This window comes from Gavialis gangeticus, unplaced genomic scaffold, assembly GCF_001723915.1.
Source record: "Gavialis gangeticus isolate Ggan-Ray unplaced genomic scaffold, GavGan_comp1, whole genome shotgun sequence".
NCBI lineage: Eukaryota > Metazoa > Chordata > Crocodylia > Gavialidae > Gavialis > Gavialis gangeticus.
Genome location: NW_017729024.1, coordinates 136,182,608 through 136,199,501, shown reverse-complemented (window position 1 = coordinate 136,199,501; position 16,894 = coordinate 136,182,608). Strand labels below are relative to the sequence as shown.

Sequence of the window (16,894 nt, the reverse complement as noted above, 5' to 3'; positions counted from 1 at the left end):
CCACCCCCAGACCCCAAAACAGAAAATCGCATTAGTTGCTGCATAAAACTAATGACCTATTCATGGGTTTCTGTGGGGTTCAGTAATAAATGATGTCCTCTTTTTAAAAAGGAGGTATTTAGGGCCCAGATGTGGTAAAACAGCCAATGGGAATATAGCTGATATAGCCATGCTGCAAAAAGGAAAGGGGACTTATCCTCCATGAAGAAGTCACTGCTTATATTCATTGTCCCCTTTTCCCACTGATCCCCTAGATCCACAATATTTGGAGGATTTGCACAATTCCAAAACTTAACAATGCCTTTTCTATGTAAGGCATGATGATCAGACTGCAGGTGAGTCATAAACTACTCATGGAGTTCAGAAGATCAAGCTCACCCTTAATAAAAAACAATGGATGAGGAGTGGGTAAAATATGATCCTCGGGCTGTATCCAGCCTGCCTGTTGATCCTATCTGGCTCACTGGCCACAGCTGGAAACCTGAGGAGAAAGCTCTGTGCCATTCCACTCTGCCATAGCTGGGGCCAAGGCTGGGCCAGGTCACGCAGCATGCAGACTCCTCCCACTCCCCATATTCATTCCCCACCCCTGTTGGCACTGTGGCTATGCAGTCCTGGCACTGTGGCCACTAGGCCCGCACAGGATGGGAAGGATGCAGTGTGCCAAATCACTGGCCCCACCTACCCACTATGCTGAGCTGCTGCTGCCACAGCACCACTAGTCTGTGCTGCCCATTGCGGGTGGGGGGACTCAGCCCAGGGCAGCCACCCCCAAGTTTCCTGGTGTGGTCTGGTAGTGGCAGTGGCTCATCACAGCAGGCAGGTGGGTGGGATGGCTACAAGAGCCTGGATGCTGGCAGCCACTGTGCCAGGGGGGAAATGGATGCAGGGGGCAGAGGAGTCTGCGTTGTGTGCAAGTCAGCCTAGTTGTGGCAGAGCGGAGCAGCATGGGTCACATCCCTCCCTCCCTCAGGCTCCTGGCAGTGGCTGGTGGCCAGATAGGACCAATTGACATCTCCCCTCCCTGCCCCACCCACCCCTGTTCCACTGCCCCCCTATCCCTCAACACCTCATCAAAACTCATTAAGTAGCCATCCAGCCCAAATAATTGCCCAGCCCTGTTATAGATCATACCTTAAATTGCTAAATCATGATCAAGGAGAGAATACATTGTAGTAAATTCAGCATAAACAGGTGTATTCATTTGCCTTACCTGACAATGTCTACTTCCAGTGTTGTGACAGCAGAGACCTCTGCAATCACAGTTCTATGTTATAGGTAAGCATATGTCAACTTAGTCAGCATAGTAATTTTGCTATAATAATACTATAGCTTTACACTTTCAATCTTTCAGTCTCTCAACTGAGAAGTCCAATACTTTTTAAATATTCATAAAGCCTAGCTACACTGTGACATAGTCTATATACTTGCTAGCTATTTTACATGCAGGTAACCAGAGGTACAGAGCCAAAGTGAGACATACAACTTTGCAGAATCAGCCAGAGGAAAATTCAGATTTGGACTCAGAAGTTCTAAGTCCCAAATTTGCTGCTCTAGCAACTAGACAGTACTCATTGTAAAATACACAGTTCAAAATTGGTGATCAATAGCAAAAGCAGAGAACAAGAAACAGACCGTTACATCTTACCTGTCCCCAGTCTCCAGTAACCCAACGAGGAGGTGGACATCGGCCTAAACTACAACGGATGCGGACTGGAGGCTTGCTTTCCTCTTGGCATTGTGCAGCTGAAAATGTTTTTGAAAGGTCACTGCTTTTGCACAGAACAATTCGATGCTTGAATCCTGGACCGCATTTTGGAGTGCACTGGAAAAACATGCAACCAAGTTTATAACAGCAATTTGACAAGATAGTAAACATTTTGGAAATACTCTTATGAAAATTAATCTTCTTGCATTTTTTAAATAAAATCATAACCACAGTTCCCACAAGATCTAATGACAATATCCTCTGTCTATATGCAGATCAGATGCTCACCTATATACATAGATGAGACACTAACATGTATGAATTAAATGTGTGCTTTGTATGGAGTATTTTAAAAATGCTCAGACACACCAGGCATTTTTACACATGCTCTGGGGGTGGCAGGAAGGGCTTTAATTAGAGTGGCTCTAAGAGCCACTCTAATTCAAGCACCCAAAGTGTCTTGTGTATCAGCATCCCCACACATCAAAATTGCAGCAGGGACGCTTTAACGAAAGCTTATTTGACAAGCTTTAGTTAAAGCACCCTGCTGCCATTTTGATGTGTGGGGACACTAATACACAAGACATGGAGGCTGCTAGACCTTGCTAATTAGTATGCATGTAATTACAGTGTGTCAGAGCAGCCTCCCTACACATGTACGGACACCCACAATTCTTTATAAATGAGGGGGCTAGAGATTGCTTTCTTCATTATATCTTTCTTATAGATTTCTTTTCCTGCCTTTGATTTCAATGTACTGCAATAAATTACAAACATTTTGATATGTGATTCTCCAGCTTTTCTGCTGGGTAACTATTTTTCCACATATTTTTTTTGCATTATTATCGATAATACATACTTTACTTCATGAAGCAAGTTAAGTATTTTGAGAATTTGAGTCTGAGACAGAGAGACTTAATTTGCCCTGCATATACTTTTGCCATATTAAAAAAGCCATAAGGTTATATTTAAGAAATACACCCTGTTGCAAAGTGAGCAATCTACAGTAAGGGTTTCATTGCCAGTAAATATTTCTGAATAAGTAGTTCAGAGATTAATGTAAAATTCTTTGGCATATAACAAACCTCAGCAGTAAAGCTTCCATTGACATTCTATACAGATTAGTGAAATATTGGAAGTGTAGGGCAATGTATCAAAATGCAACATAAGAAAATTTTCAACATATGGACACGTGGATATTAGTGGACTGTATAGACATGGGATTCTTGTTCAAGTAGAAAATATCTCTTCTATTATGTATGATTTTCTTTTCTTCCCTTCTTCAAACTGGTACTATCTGCTCTCAAATATAATCTTTCTTCTTTTCTTCTTTGTTGTCTGCTAGTTCTAATAATAAATGGGATAATAATAAAAAAGGAACTGGATTAAAGAAAGTCCGAAGTCCATCCAGCCTTTTCTCCTCTTTCTTTCCATTCTTCTCTTGCCCTTTTTTCCTTCCCTGTTTTGTTACTGTCCATTACCTGTTGCTAGCATCAGTAGAACAGCGAAACAGGGAGAGGACAGGGAAACAGATAATAAGGTGAGGGAGACAAAAGGCATCAGAACTTCAAAATTCCACATAGTGCAGTGATAGGTTCCTAGTATCTCATATATCCTAATAAGGTATATGTCCATCTCACTCCTGCAAGCTTTTAAGTAAGAGGTTTAGAAGAGTGTTTCTAAATGTACACATATGGATTCTCCTAAACCTGGCAAAAGACCAAAAATCCTTTTCTCGTGCACCACTCAAGAACTGCAAGCCAAATTCATGGGTAAATAACCAAAGGACTCCCAAATATAAACAGGGCAGTAAATATCAAAGGGCAGAGAGAAACGTATAAGGCCTAGATCCACAAAGGGACATAAGTGCTCTGACATTAAGTAGTCAAAAAGGGACATATAAACTGAGACCTGTATCTGTTCAGTACTTAATTTTCAGATTATGGTGCCTGTACCCACAGTCTTCAGTTAGATGCCTAGCCACTTGATAGAGTATATATGCAGAAATTGGCTCTTTGGAATAAGATGACCAAAACCAGGATGCTTAAGTTAGCCAGTAGAGAAATGCCAAGGACAAGGACAGAGGTTCCTCTTAAAGCCCACCCTCACTGGGGCTCCAGAGCCATACTCTGAGCTGAAAAAAGATGACATCATTTATTTGGGCTTCCAGCTTAACATTTCAAAGTATGCCTACTCTTTCTTTCAAACATCACAGGAACATAGGACAGAAAGGGAGTTCCTGAGTCATCTAGTCCAGTCCTCTGTTCTCACAGGCACCAGATCATATAATCACTTTCATGAATGTATCAACTCCCCACTCCTCTTATTGAAAGGCCGTTGCAGAACCTGACTGCTCTAATGATTAGAAACCTTCTTCTAATTTCCTAGATTTATTCATGGTGAGTTTATACCCATCTGTTCTTGTGCCAACATTCTCCTTTTGTTTAAATAGTTCTTCTCCCTCCCTCGTGCTTATTCCCCTGATGTATTTACAGAAAGCAATCATATCCCTCTCGGCCTTCATTTTGCTAGACTAAACAAGCCAAGCTCTTCTAGTCTTGATTCATATTGAAAGGCTGTCCATTCCCATGATTGCCCCAGGAGGCCTTCTCTGCATCTGTTTCATTTTAAGTTCATCTTTCTTGAACACAGGTAACCAGAATTGTGGACTATGTTTCACATGAGGTCTCCACAGCGCCATACACAATGGTATAAATACTTCATTATCTCTAGTGAAATACTTCTCCTGATGTGCCTTAGGAAGTATTCCAACTTTATACATAGAGTTTTGATATCACTGGGGAACCTTTGCTCTGCCCTAAAGGTTCAAATCTATGTTGCCTACTTCCCAGGAAAAAGCCTTAAGCACCAAACTATAAGACATTCTGCTATGTGGGTGGGTGTAAGGAAAGGTATTCTGAACCTCTCCTATTGAAGCTGCTACACTCTGCAGGAAATAATTAAAGATTCATGAGACAGAGAATGCAAGAGTGAGCTTGACTCTCTAGGGCACTCTGCTGGGAGAGAGGAGCCCTGTATATGAGCCTCTACTCCAAAGGCTGTTTTTATATTTTTATCCAATGACAATTTAATGTAAAACATATAAACAGGCCTTAGACCAGGGATTAAACCTAGGCATCCCCTTCATAGGTGAATTACTAACCCAGTCAATTCACTTTTATATACTCTCTCTCATCCACTGAATCTCTGTAAGTATTCAGTACAAAGTAGAACATCATGAGCAAAAGGAGTCCCTGCCACCTCTGAATAGCCTATAGCCAGGTGATCAGGGAACTTTCTTAAGGGGCTGGAATCACATGGGTTTGAATCCCCAGAGGTAGAGGAGGGAATTAATCCCAGATCTCCCAAATCCTGCACATGTATGCTACCAACTGAGCTATTACGTAAAAAGGGGATACTATCTCCTCTTTGGCAATTCTAGAGACCACCCAAGAAAGTGGCATTCTTAGGTGGTCTCTAAGAACACTTACCAGCTAGAACCTATCAGCTGATATAAGTAGGAGAAAACCCAGTTTGTGGATCTCAGTGAGATTTGGCTGTGAGAATGGCATTCAGCTGGTGAGCCCAGTCAAGGCTAAGGCACATCTGAGAATACGCAGAATCAAAACTTGAAGTGATTAATGAACATTAATATAAAAAAAACACATGCCTAGGGGGGTTAAGTGCCTTCAAGGTAAAGCAAGAGTTAAGGGGGCCTTTTACAGATTGCAATTTTGGCCTTGGGTTCCTAAAGGCTGCCCAAGTCCCAATTTAGGCACCCAAGTTCTTTTCGTGGATCTGTGCCAAAGTCCTTATCTGAGAAACATGCAGTTGTAGCTACTGGTACTAGGAAAAAATAACATCCTTTAGAAGGAAACATTTTATGGAAAAATAGCCAAAATTCCACAAAATAAGATGAACTACACCCTGTCCCCAGAAATGAAAATGAAGTAAGGAAATAATCAAGTTGCCTACGATAATACTGAATCACCAAAAACCAAAGGCATTGCTAGAATTTAACAAAAAGCATAGGTCTCCAAAGCAAAAGAAAGAAAAATGCCCATATAAACAAAAAACAGGAAATAAAGTTTCCTTTTACTACACGTACTCAGAATTTTTGACTCATTCAATAGAAGGAGGCAACCATGACTAAGGGGGATATGAATGCAAAGGAAGAAATGCTTGTGTAAAAATTCTGATAAGTATCTTCCCAAGAAATCCTTATTGCAATTTTGGTTGTTTTGAGTTTATTACCTTGAGATACTTTGAATACATATGAAAGACAACCACAAGTTATTTTTTTAAATTTCCATATATGATTCTTTGCTTTGCCTAAATACCTTTAGATTATCCCAACAACCTAAATATATATTAACTCTTTCTACCATTTAAAATTGCATTTTGTAAATTACCTCCAGTTTCCTATTACTGATTGTGTGAATGGAGGGTGCTTAAGAGAGGCAGGGAAAGTTTTATGATAATTTCTTCACATAGTAAAACTGCTTTTCTTTGTTCAGCAGTGTCGGAGTGATGTTGAAGCCATGATGGTCCAAAAATAATGCAAGACACAAGGACTTCTTAGGGTGAGATCTTTTAGTGGATGAACTGTTTCTTCTAATTTGTTAAAAACCTTGTCAGAAAACCCATCAAAATCAGTGGTTTGACAGAGGTCTGAAACTATTTGGGGTGAGGAAATTCCTATTTCAAGACATAACACATGCAAACATTCAGAAGGCTAGATATAAAAGCCATGAAAATCTACTGAAGTTGCACATATTACTAGTCCCAGTTATAATGGACTAGCTAGAATATACAGAGGAGACAGTCAAAGGTGCATATTAAATGCAACATACTATATGGCTCTATAATTTATCATATATATTCCTATTATATTGCTATAGTGTCTGGAGGCCCACTCAGAATCAGGACCCAGTTGTTCTAGACACTGGTTCCAACAGCCTTAAATATGTATCCATGCTATGTAAGTGACATAGGAAAGAGTTTTCTATCTATCTCCTCACTCACTTGCTTCCATCCTCCAATCATCCCCTTTCCTGCTTCCGTTCTCAACTCACCCTCTTCCCCCAAATCATGGATAAATCTTTAAATAGATAGTATACACTTGTCTTATCTGTAAAGGAGAGTAGGGAGCCCAGTTTAGATGGCTCCTACTTTTTGCTTCTCTGCCCTAACCCTACCATGCTACTTCTGGTCATCTGTTTGAAGTCCAGGGGTGAGATCTGCCCCCTAGTCTGTAATGATGGCAGGCCAATACTGGGAGCAAGAAATGCAGCGTAATACATGTTTTATAAAATGACTGCATAATTTTACGGTTTTTAAAAACCTGATTCTATATAAAGAGAATTTGGAACAGGGAACTTACAGTATTCAGTATGTAAACCAAATGCCTTCTTAGGTAATAGACACCGATAGCATCACCATGAAGGGCCAATTATATCCCACAATTCTTTGCACACTGCCATTTAAATAATATGGATTGCATTATGAAATTTAGTGTTCAATGAGATGGACCACAGCAGCTCCACAGTAGCACACAGAACCATACTTTAATACTTTACAACTGGAAGTGGCATACATGTGGCAAAGAGAATCTGGAGATGGTGTGGAACTAGTGGAGCTGTTCTACACCAGTCCCAAATGGCCTCTTCCATAGGTGGGTGCCTGAAGAACTTCCCCAGCCTTATTTCCAAATGCTGGACCAGTTAATTGGAGCTAAAGGCAGTTGTGAGTAAAAGATCTGGGCAACTAAACACCCACTATCTGACTTCACAGTTTGCAAGGTATTAGAATGAATTTGAAGGAAAGAATAATTAAAGATATAAAAATAAATAGAAAATGGAATAAAATTCAACATGGATTTATTGGAAGCAGATTGTGTGAGGTTAACTCAAGGTATTCCTTCAGTAAAATAAATGATTTTTAGATATGGGAAATGCAATAGAAGCATCTCTCACACTGTTACCTCGGAAATTATTAGAGTAACTGGGGAAAACAATAATTAGAAAAAGAATTGTAAAATGGGTAAGAAACTGGAGAGATGACAACAGAATATCTTGGAAGGGAAAGTATTAGGTTGGAGGGAGGTATTTACTAGAGTTCCTCAAGAATCAGTCTTGGGGCACATTTGATTTAATATATTAATTAACTTTTGGGAGAAACAATAGGAATGTGTTAGCAAAGTTTAAAGATACCATAAAGTTAGGAGGAGTTATTAATATAGAAGGAGCTCTGACACACAGGAAAAACAGATTGACCTTTGAGTACTGGAAGAATAGAAACAAGATGAAATGTTATAGTACACAATGCCAGGCTATGCACTTAGAAATTAATAACATGATTTTCTGCTATAATACAGGAGCTCATCAATAAGAAATGACCCAGAAGGATCTGTGGGTAGTGGTTGATCACAAGATGAATGAGTCACTAGTGTGATGCAGCTGTGAAACAGGCAAATACAGTTCAAGGTTGAGAGGGAATATACTTGCTCTCTATAAATGAAACAGAGTAGTGGGTAAACACCTGAGAGGCAGCAGAAATATTTAGGCTAAAAGATGAAGTTGGTACAAGAATTGGCCATGAACTGGCCATAAATATATTTAGAAGGTTTTTAACTGTTGGAGCAGCGCCATTCTGGAACAGCTTCTTTATAGGAGTTATGTGAAAAAATATATTATCTAAAATTGTATGAGACCTAGGTGAGTCCCTTCTACTTCTATATTCATAACTTAGAGAAATCTTGAGGCTTCTCAAATATAAGTTGGGGACTAAACCAGAACAGGAATATCAAGAGTTCTGAAACACAAGAGTCACAGAAGATACACAGCCATCTTTACTCCCTTCCAGGTGGTGCTTGTGTGTGCACTTTTATAATTCAATTCAAAACAAGGACAAGTCAACTTCTGTTTTCCTTGCATTGCTTCACATCATTGTACTGGTTCATCCACCCATAATTACGCTAATATATTAAGACATAGGGCCATATATATTAAAAATTATGTAAGGGCTAGTAATCTCTTTTTCCTAAACAAGGAGTACTAGGGATCAATTCTGTTTCATTTCTCATGTCTCCAAGATAAACTCTAAATTCTATAAATTTAAATCTAATTTTATAAATATATCTAAATTCTGTAACATCTATGTGTCTTCCTGTTTACTGGAGGAAAAAATGGCATTTTTTGGTACACTAAAAATCATTATATCCTCTTTTCTGCTATATTTTCATACAGAAGCCCCTAGAAATTAGAATCTCTTTCTATACCTATATAACTACACTTCAATGGTCCAAATTAGATGGGTACCCTTATGGACCCCTGCTCTTGGAGCTTCATTTTTAAATAGCAAACAGCAATAGGAAATGCATTTATATTCACTGGAAGGAACTCATGACTTCCTCACTGTCAATGTGTTAAAATGCTAATCCGTGAAATTTCCTTACTTCTGACCAGTCCAAAGCAACCCACTGAGGTGGACAAGACTGATTGTTACAGGGTTCTTTTTCAATAGGCCTATGTGTTAAACAGTTGGCACTGTCCAGTGTCTCCTCCTCAGAAGGTCCAATCTTTCTGATACAGAGAACAGTCCGTGAACGCATTCCACCATCACAGGTCTTACTACATTCTGACCAATCTCCTATAAACCATCTGCAAAAAGAAAAAAATTGGAAACATTGCATTTCACAAATGTAACAGATTTAAGCGCACAGATTCTGAACTGTTTCCATGAATAATCTTAAATTATTGCCAGTAACACAATCTTCTCAATAAAAAAATATAGGTACTGACACAGTCTTTTCACTATACATTTTAATTAAAAGTAATTATTTTATCATAAGCAGCATTGCAACCATTATCTCCAATAATAGTGACATTTTGCATTTTTCAAGAGGTTCATTGTAAGACCAGAAGTCAAGAAATGTGATTCTCCATTGTCCTGGACATTGTGCATCGATCACACTGAAGTGAGTGGGAAGTGAATCTAATATCAATATTCTGGCTTAGAAGAATTCTACAAAAACTTTGTATTTACTTTTCATCAGTCTAAATGTCTATACAATGTGCAGAACAACAGAAAATCAAACCCAGGTACTATGAGTTCTATAACTGATTTTGCCACACACTTGCTATGTGATCTTGGGAAAGTCATTTACCTCTCTCCTGGTTTGGTGTCCAGATATATAAAATTGAGTATTCATTCACATATGACACACATCTTTTTCCCCAAAAAATAGCTGCTGGAAACTGTGGGGGTGGAAGCAGACTGTGGGAGCCAAACTGCTCAGCTCTTTTTCAGCTGGGTGGGCAGCCAGTGGTCCCTGCTGAGTAAGCACAGAGACCACCCAGCTTTAAGAAGTGGGGCTGGGCAGCTGGGCTGAACCAGCAGATTCAGCTGCTGAACTCAAATTGGGTGGGCACTACATCCTGAAGGTAGGGGGTTAACAGAGCAGCCACAGGTTTTTAATTCCACCTTCCTACTGCAGTTGCCTGTGTTTTCCCTGCAACAATACAATGCTTATTGCTATTTTCAAGGAAACATCTTTTTTTTTCATTCCACCTTCTAAAAACAAGAGGCATGTCTTATATGGGGATGTGTGGTACTTGAGAATATAGGATAGATTTTGTGAGGCTTAATTCATGAAAGGTTACAAAACACTTTAAAATATCTTCATAGATACATGATTTCCAGATATTAGACATGCAAACACTGTTAATCAAAATTCATTGTATCAGCAACAACCCCCAAAATATTTTTCAAAATTTAATCATTGCAGCAGATCTGCTGGTGGAAACTCAGGGTGTTGGTGTACAAAAGGAGATGTTAGGAGCTATGGAATATTGCATGGCCAATTCATGCTACTTGGTGCTGCTGCAGAGTGGGATGAAGCAACTAGAATGTATTGACAAATCTGCATCTGTAAAAGCTACACTAAACTGGATATAAATATTGAGAACACATGTCAAAATATAACATTAAAAATATTGCAGGGATGCTGTAGTTACCCTCAAAACAAGATCTACAAATCTAGAAACTTCAGTGATAAGTGAAGCTTAGATCAAAACACAACAAGGTATGAAAAGATACTATTGGAGCATTCAAACAATTCTATGTTCAATTGGTGATGACTGAAGAAACAAATAGGGGGGAGAATCTAATTTATTTTTAAAAATCAGGTTAATTCAATCTGGTACCAGAAGCACTCTATTATATAAGTTGAGTTTGCAATAATATAAGCACTCATAACATTCTTGACATGAAATTTACTTAAAATCTGTGGTATGTACTGTCAACCTTACCTCCATCTTACGGGCAAAACTCAAATCAGACCTAATTACAGTAGTTACAACTGGTATTTCCATCATAACCTAATTTCCTACAATGAATAATCAGTTCTCTACAGGCCAGTTTGTCTGAAATAACAAAAAGTTTGATCAACTTTCAGTAATACTTGCTTTCAAAGTTTTATTTGTAAAACAGACGCTTGCTCGTGTTTTTATTTGAGTATGCCTGCCAAGTGTACAAATTATTATTTTATTTGATCTTTCACACATTAAAAAGACTTGAAACTATCAGCTCCATTTTTGGTAATAAGAAAATTAATATACACCCAGGCTGACAACCTTGAGACCAATTTGTTCTCCCTAATTCAGTGTGAAATACCAGAGTTACTCATTTCTAAAAAATGAAGACTTTAATAAAAACAACATCTGAGTTATAAATGGGGCAACATCAGCACCACAAGCTGTGATTTCATTAGATCGGACATACTAAGCAGCATTGGGTCTGATCAAGAAGACCTCCAAGGAAAACCCAGATGCTACAGGAAGTGGTTTTGATGATTTAGTAGCTGGCATTTTTCCTTATGAGTCATTACTAAACCCATGCTCCAGCATACTTTTAGATGACAGTAACTATACTAATGGAGGGATAATCTTTTGAAGAAAACACACTGAAGATTCTGACCGCTTGTGTTCATTAAAATACTTGAGGCACTTATGAATTTTACTAGGCTACTCATATTACCAAATCTACTCTTTCCAACTTGGAAAACAACATTCTATTTACCCACCCACTGACATACAATATCCTGCAAATCTTGTCCTAAAACATTTTTCAATGTTCTTAGTCAGTATCGAACAGCTACCATATTGTGTCTCAAAGGCAGCAAATTTTCAGTGGTAACTGAACTAGATTTTGTGTCTTGTATGCAAATTTTTATGGTGCTTTGGGCTCTGAAAGGAGGGGGTTAAGGTTAAATTTCACAACTATTTTTATTACAGTAAGTGCATGCCATCAAATACATTATTCTTATTACAGATGGATTCAAGCTACAAAATTCATGTAACAGTAAATGCAGAATTCTTAGATGCTTAGGCACCTGGGTCATATTAACAAAGGACATGCCACAATGGGGAGGAGGACTCCTGAGATAGCATAACACTAACACAATAATGTTCTTTCCCACTACTATTTCAGTTACCATGATAGAGCAAAAAGGGTGTAGCCAGGGCATACCTGCATTCCAGATATCCTTGGCTGCCAGAGAAGGCCATTGCAGACAAGTGCAATTCAGAACGCTTTGAGGCTGCTTTGGTTGCATGGAGGGCCAAATCAACCTGTATTCAGTCCTCAGAGTAGATGGAATTGGCATAAATATATAAAATTATCTTTGCACTACCCTCAGCTGCTACAGGAATAGTATACAGGGAAGCTTAAGGATCTGAGCCAAGAACTTTGTGCAAAATTTGGATGCTAAAAGATGTTTGGATTTTAAAAACACCTGCCAAACTGGAGTGTGTTCTGATCTGAGGTTTTAGTGTTGGCCTGTCTCTAGATCTTGTTCCAGTGAATCTGTTGGCTTGTCTTTTAATACAGTACATCATGTACACAATAATTTGAATGTTTGGCAGAATATTTGCTTTCAAAGATTGCTTAGTGTTGCAATTTAAATTCTCGCCATAACATGAAAGAAACAGTATGGCAATTTAACATTTTAAAGTAATGTACAGAAACTCTCAGAAGAAAGTGAAATAATAAATAAGACAATTTTCATTGTCCACACCCAAAACTCTGAACTAGTCACAGGCTCCAATTCTACACTAGTGGAAGCCAATACCCAGCTACTATAGTTCTGTATATGAGCATAAAGCAATATAGCAAAAACAGTGCAGAATTCAGGCTGTATTCCTTCTTCCTTATATGCTGTTCTCTCTCATCAAGGACTTCTGAATAGACTTCCGTAAGTTCCTATATGAAATCATACTATAATTCCCCCTTTTGTAAAGCTATTTACCTTACCTTCTCTTTTGTCAAATTTATTTGAGGTACAAAAATAAAACATGAATACCATAACTGATAACATTTATGGGCACAGTGCCAAAAACATCTGCAAACTCAACTTGTAAGATGCTGGCGTGCCAGGGGTGGACAGTGAGGGAGGGCCTGATGCTTAACGCAGCCTCGGCCCCTTCCCCGCCATCCACCTTGGGGCGTGCATGCATCCATTGCCAGCAACAAGCTGAGCTGGGGCTCTGCAGACCCCAGTGCACCCACTTGCAGCTTCCCCCCTGCCTGCCATGTTTGGTCTTTGCTCTGGGCAGGCTCCTGCTGCCTGCCACTGAGTCTGGGCTGCTTGCAGCAAGCGGTAGTGCTGCTGCAGGCAGCTGCACTAGGGGCCATGGAGCCCTGGCCTAGCTCATTACTAGTGGCAGGTGCACATGCACCTCGAGGTGAATGGCAGAGGAGCTGGGGCTATGCTGCCATATAAGGATCGGGCCCCTGGTACCTCCCCCACCATCTACCCATCCAAAATGCCTTCACATGCCACACGCTCTGGCATGTGTGCCAGGGCTGGCTACCCCGGTCTACATTTATCACACAGACAACTAGAAAAGGACAGATACAGTGGCAAGCATTAAAAGAAGACCCCAAGATTGCAGAGCCAGTAGATCTAACTTTGAAACCAGGAAAGATATTGTAACATATTTTCATCCAATCAATTTGGAGCACCTAGAGAGTAATAGGTGATAAATAACAGACAACATAGAGTTATCAAGAGTAAGTCAAGACCTAAATCAACCTGATCTCATTCTACAACAAAATGACAAGTTTTGTTGATAGGGAGAAAGCACTGTATATGATACATCTTGAATTTAGTTGGACTGGTAACATTCTCACCCATTCTCATAAGCAGGGATCTGGGTTCTGCTTTCACTGTGGAAAAATGCAGTAAAACCTGGATTTTCAAATTTTAAGGAGAAAAACCTGGATTTTGTCCTTTAAAGGCAAAGAACACAGGAAATGATGGATTTCCCCTTGCAGGCTTAAGGAGAAAAACCTGATTTTCTCCTTTAAAGGAGAAAAACATTGGAAATGATGGGCTTCCCCTTGCAGGCTGGCAGAGTTCCAGCCTGCAAGGGGTTGAGGGGGAGCAGGAGGAGGGCAGTTAGGCAGGGGGCACCATGTGCATGTGTGCACGCACACATATACCTGGCTGCCAGCAAGCCTGGAAAGCAGCTCCCCATGATAAGTGGGCAGGGGGGAAGGAATTGAGCTCCCCATAGTGGAGGAGGGAGGGATGGAATTGGGTAAGGCTAGGACTGGGGCTGCTGCCCAGCCAGGGTGCTGCATGGTGCCCAGGGCCAGAATGTAGCGCCACAGGGCCACGGCAGAAAGCAGGACAGGGCTGCAGGTAGGATGAGGGTTGGTTCTCTGCTGCTACATGTGCTCCGGAGGGAACTGGGGGCATGTGCCTCCCAGATTTGTACATGGGGCAGGTGCACACCGCCCACTGCAAGCTCAGGCTCCCTGCCCTGCTGCCTTTCCTCTGGGGCTTCTGCAGCCCAATGGGTGGTACTCAGCACAGTGTGGCAGAGTAGGGTGGAGAATTTCAGTGCTACTGCAAGCCCCACGCCACCATGGTGAGGTACCCCCTGCCCACCCAGCAACACCAGGAGTAGCAGCACGGAGTTGTGCCCCTGCTGCTGGGCAGGAAGAGGGCACCTCACCATGGCAATGTGGGGCTCCCACTGATGGCACTGAGCTTCCCCGCCCAGTCCTGCTCTGACCTGCTGCACCAGGTCTCACCTACCAGGCCGTGGAGCCACCATGGGAAGGCAGCTGGGCAGGGAGTTCCAAGCCCACAGCAGGAAGCCCATACCTGCCCCCACTCCCCATGGGCTCATCTCCAACCATGCCACCTGTGCAGGAGGGGGACCTGGGCTCCGGGTTCCACACTCCACTGCGCCACAGCAGCCACTGCCTCCCGCAGGCAGCAACTAGGGCTCTGGTGCTGCTGGGGGGACAGGGGGCTATGGCCCCAGGTCTCTGACCCTGTCACCCTGGCAACTGGGGGCCCTCTCTGGCAGGGCTGCGGGGCTGGAGGACTGTGGGTGGGGAGTGAGGGGCCTGCATTCTGGTGAGCAAAGGGGGCAGGGGGAGCTCTGATTTTCCATGATAAAAAACCCAAAATCAAATGCCAACATTTATTAGTATTTAGAATTTATTTTATTATAGTGATTGAGGCACTGGTAGGCTTCCGAACTGCTTTAAAATTGTAAATATATCAATAAAACATTGTGTTCAACTGAAACATATATATGTATATAGTGGCGTTTCATTTAAATCATGGATTATGGGGGGTTTAATCAGAGAACTTGCAATTTTATCAGAGATTTTGCAATTTTTAAACACAGAAAACCAGGATCCCTGATAAATAAGCTATAGAAATACAGTCTAATGAAGCTATTATGAGGGGGGGAATATAAATAGTTGGATAAATGGATTTCAACAAGTAGTCATCACTGGTCAATGTCAAACTGGGAAGAGGCATTATATGGAGTTCTGAAGGCATCTGTTCTCTGTTCTGGGTCCAATGGTGTTCACTGTCTTGATTAATGACTTGGAAGACAGAATTGGGTATAATCTTAGTAGATCTGTGGATGACACAAAGCTGTGTAGGGTTTTAGACATTTTAAGGGACAGGATTAAGATTTAAAGTTAACTTAATAAATCAGAAAAATGGTCTGAAATACACGGAGTGAAATACAACAAATACAAGTTCAAAGTACTACTACACAGAGAAAGAAAAAAGCACATGAACTAATACAAAATAAGGAAATATGATAAGGCGGTATTTCCTTACTTTGGAAAAGGATGTACTGCAGAAAAGGATCTGGGAGTTATAGTGGATAGCAAGCAAAATATGAATGAACAATGCAATATTGTTGCAAACAAGTAATAGTATGCTTGGATGAGTTAACAGGAAAGTTGCATACAAGTCATAGGTTGTGATTCTTCCAAACTATTCAGTGCTGGTGAAGCCTCATATGGAGTACTGTGTCCAGCTTTGGACACTGCACTTCAAGAAAGACTGGAAAAAATTGGAAAGAATCTAAGAGAGCAACAAAAATTAGAAGGCTACAAAATAAAACATATGAGGACTAGTTGAAGGAATTTGGTCTTATTAAACTAGAGAAGATAAGACTGAAAGGTGATCTAATTATGATCTTAAAATACAAAAAGGATTATTATAAAGAGGATGACAGTTGACTGTTCTTTGGGTCTAGAAGGGGCAGGTTAAGAAATAATGGGAATAAATTCTAAGATGGCAGATTTAAGTTAGATATTATGAAAAAAAATTTAAATATGAGGGTGGTTTAAGCATTGGAACAGATTATCTAGAGAACCTATGGAATCTCTATCATTGGAAGCTTTCAAACAGAGATTACAGAAACATTTCTCAGTGTGGTGCTCATATTCCCATTCATTCATTGCTAATCAAATGAATGGTGTGGAGCTAGTCCATAGACTTGATCAGTCCCCACACTGCCCCCACACGCCTGGGTCAGGCCCCAGAGCCCTGCATCACTTCTACCCAGCTGGAGTCTAATCCTGGCTGGGTGTGGGTGGAGTGGGGCCCCGGAACCTGATCCAGGCCAGGGGGAGGCAGCACAGGGTTCTATACTGCCCCTACCCAGACAGGATCAGGCTGGGGGGGGTAAGAGGGTTGTGCCTCCACCCAGCAGGGATTGGATTCTAGTGGCCCTGCACTGTTCCCACCCAGCCAGATACTGCCCTGCGTGCCCAATAGCACACAGGGCTATGGCCTGTGGGACTTCCCACAGGACTCATTCATCTGGCCCCCACAGGATCCATAGGAAACCTCAAGGG

At 40.9% G+C, this 16,894-nt stretch overlaps 1 protein-coding gene across 1 annotated transcript in view; it reads right to left on the bottom strand.

Moving 5' to 3' along the window:
* Positions 1–16,894, bottom strand: part of ADAMTS6 (ADAM metallopeptidase with thrombospondin type 1 motif 6) — a 395,156-nt gene that overhangs the window by 22,397 nt on the left and 355,865 nt on the right. Inside the window, exons 22-23 of the mRNA XM_019517795.1 lie at positions 9,165–9,369; positions 1,649–1,825 (exon numbers count right to left, since the gene is read on the bottom strand). Of these exons, the coding sequence (XP_019373340.1) occupies positions 1,649–1,825; positions 9,165–9,369 (382 nt within the window). The remainder of the gene's footprint in view (positions 1–1,648; positions 1,826–9,164; positions 9,370–16,894) is intronic.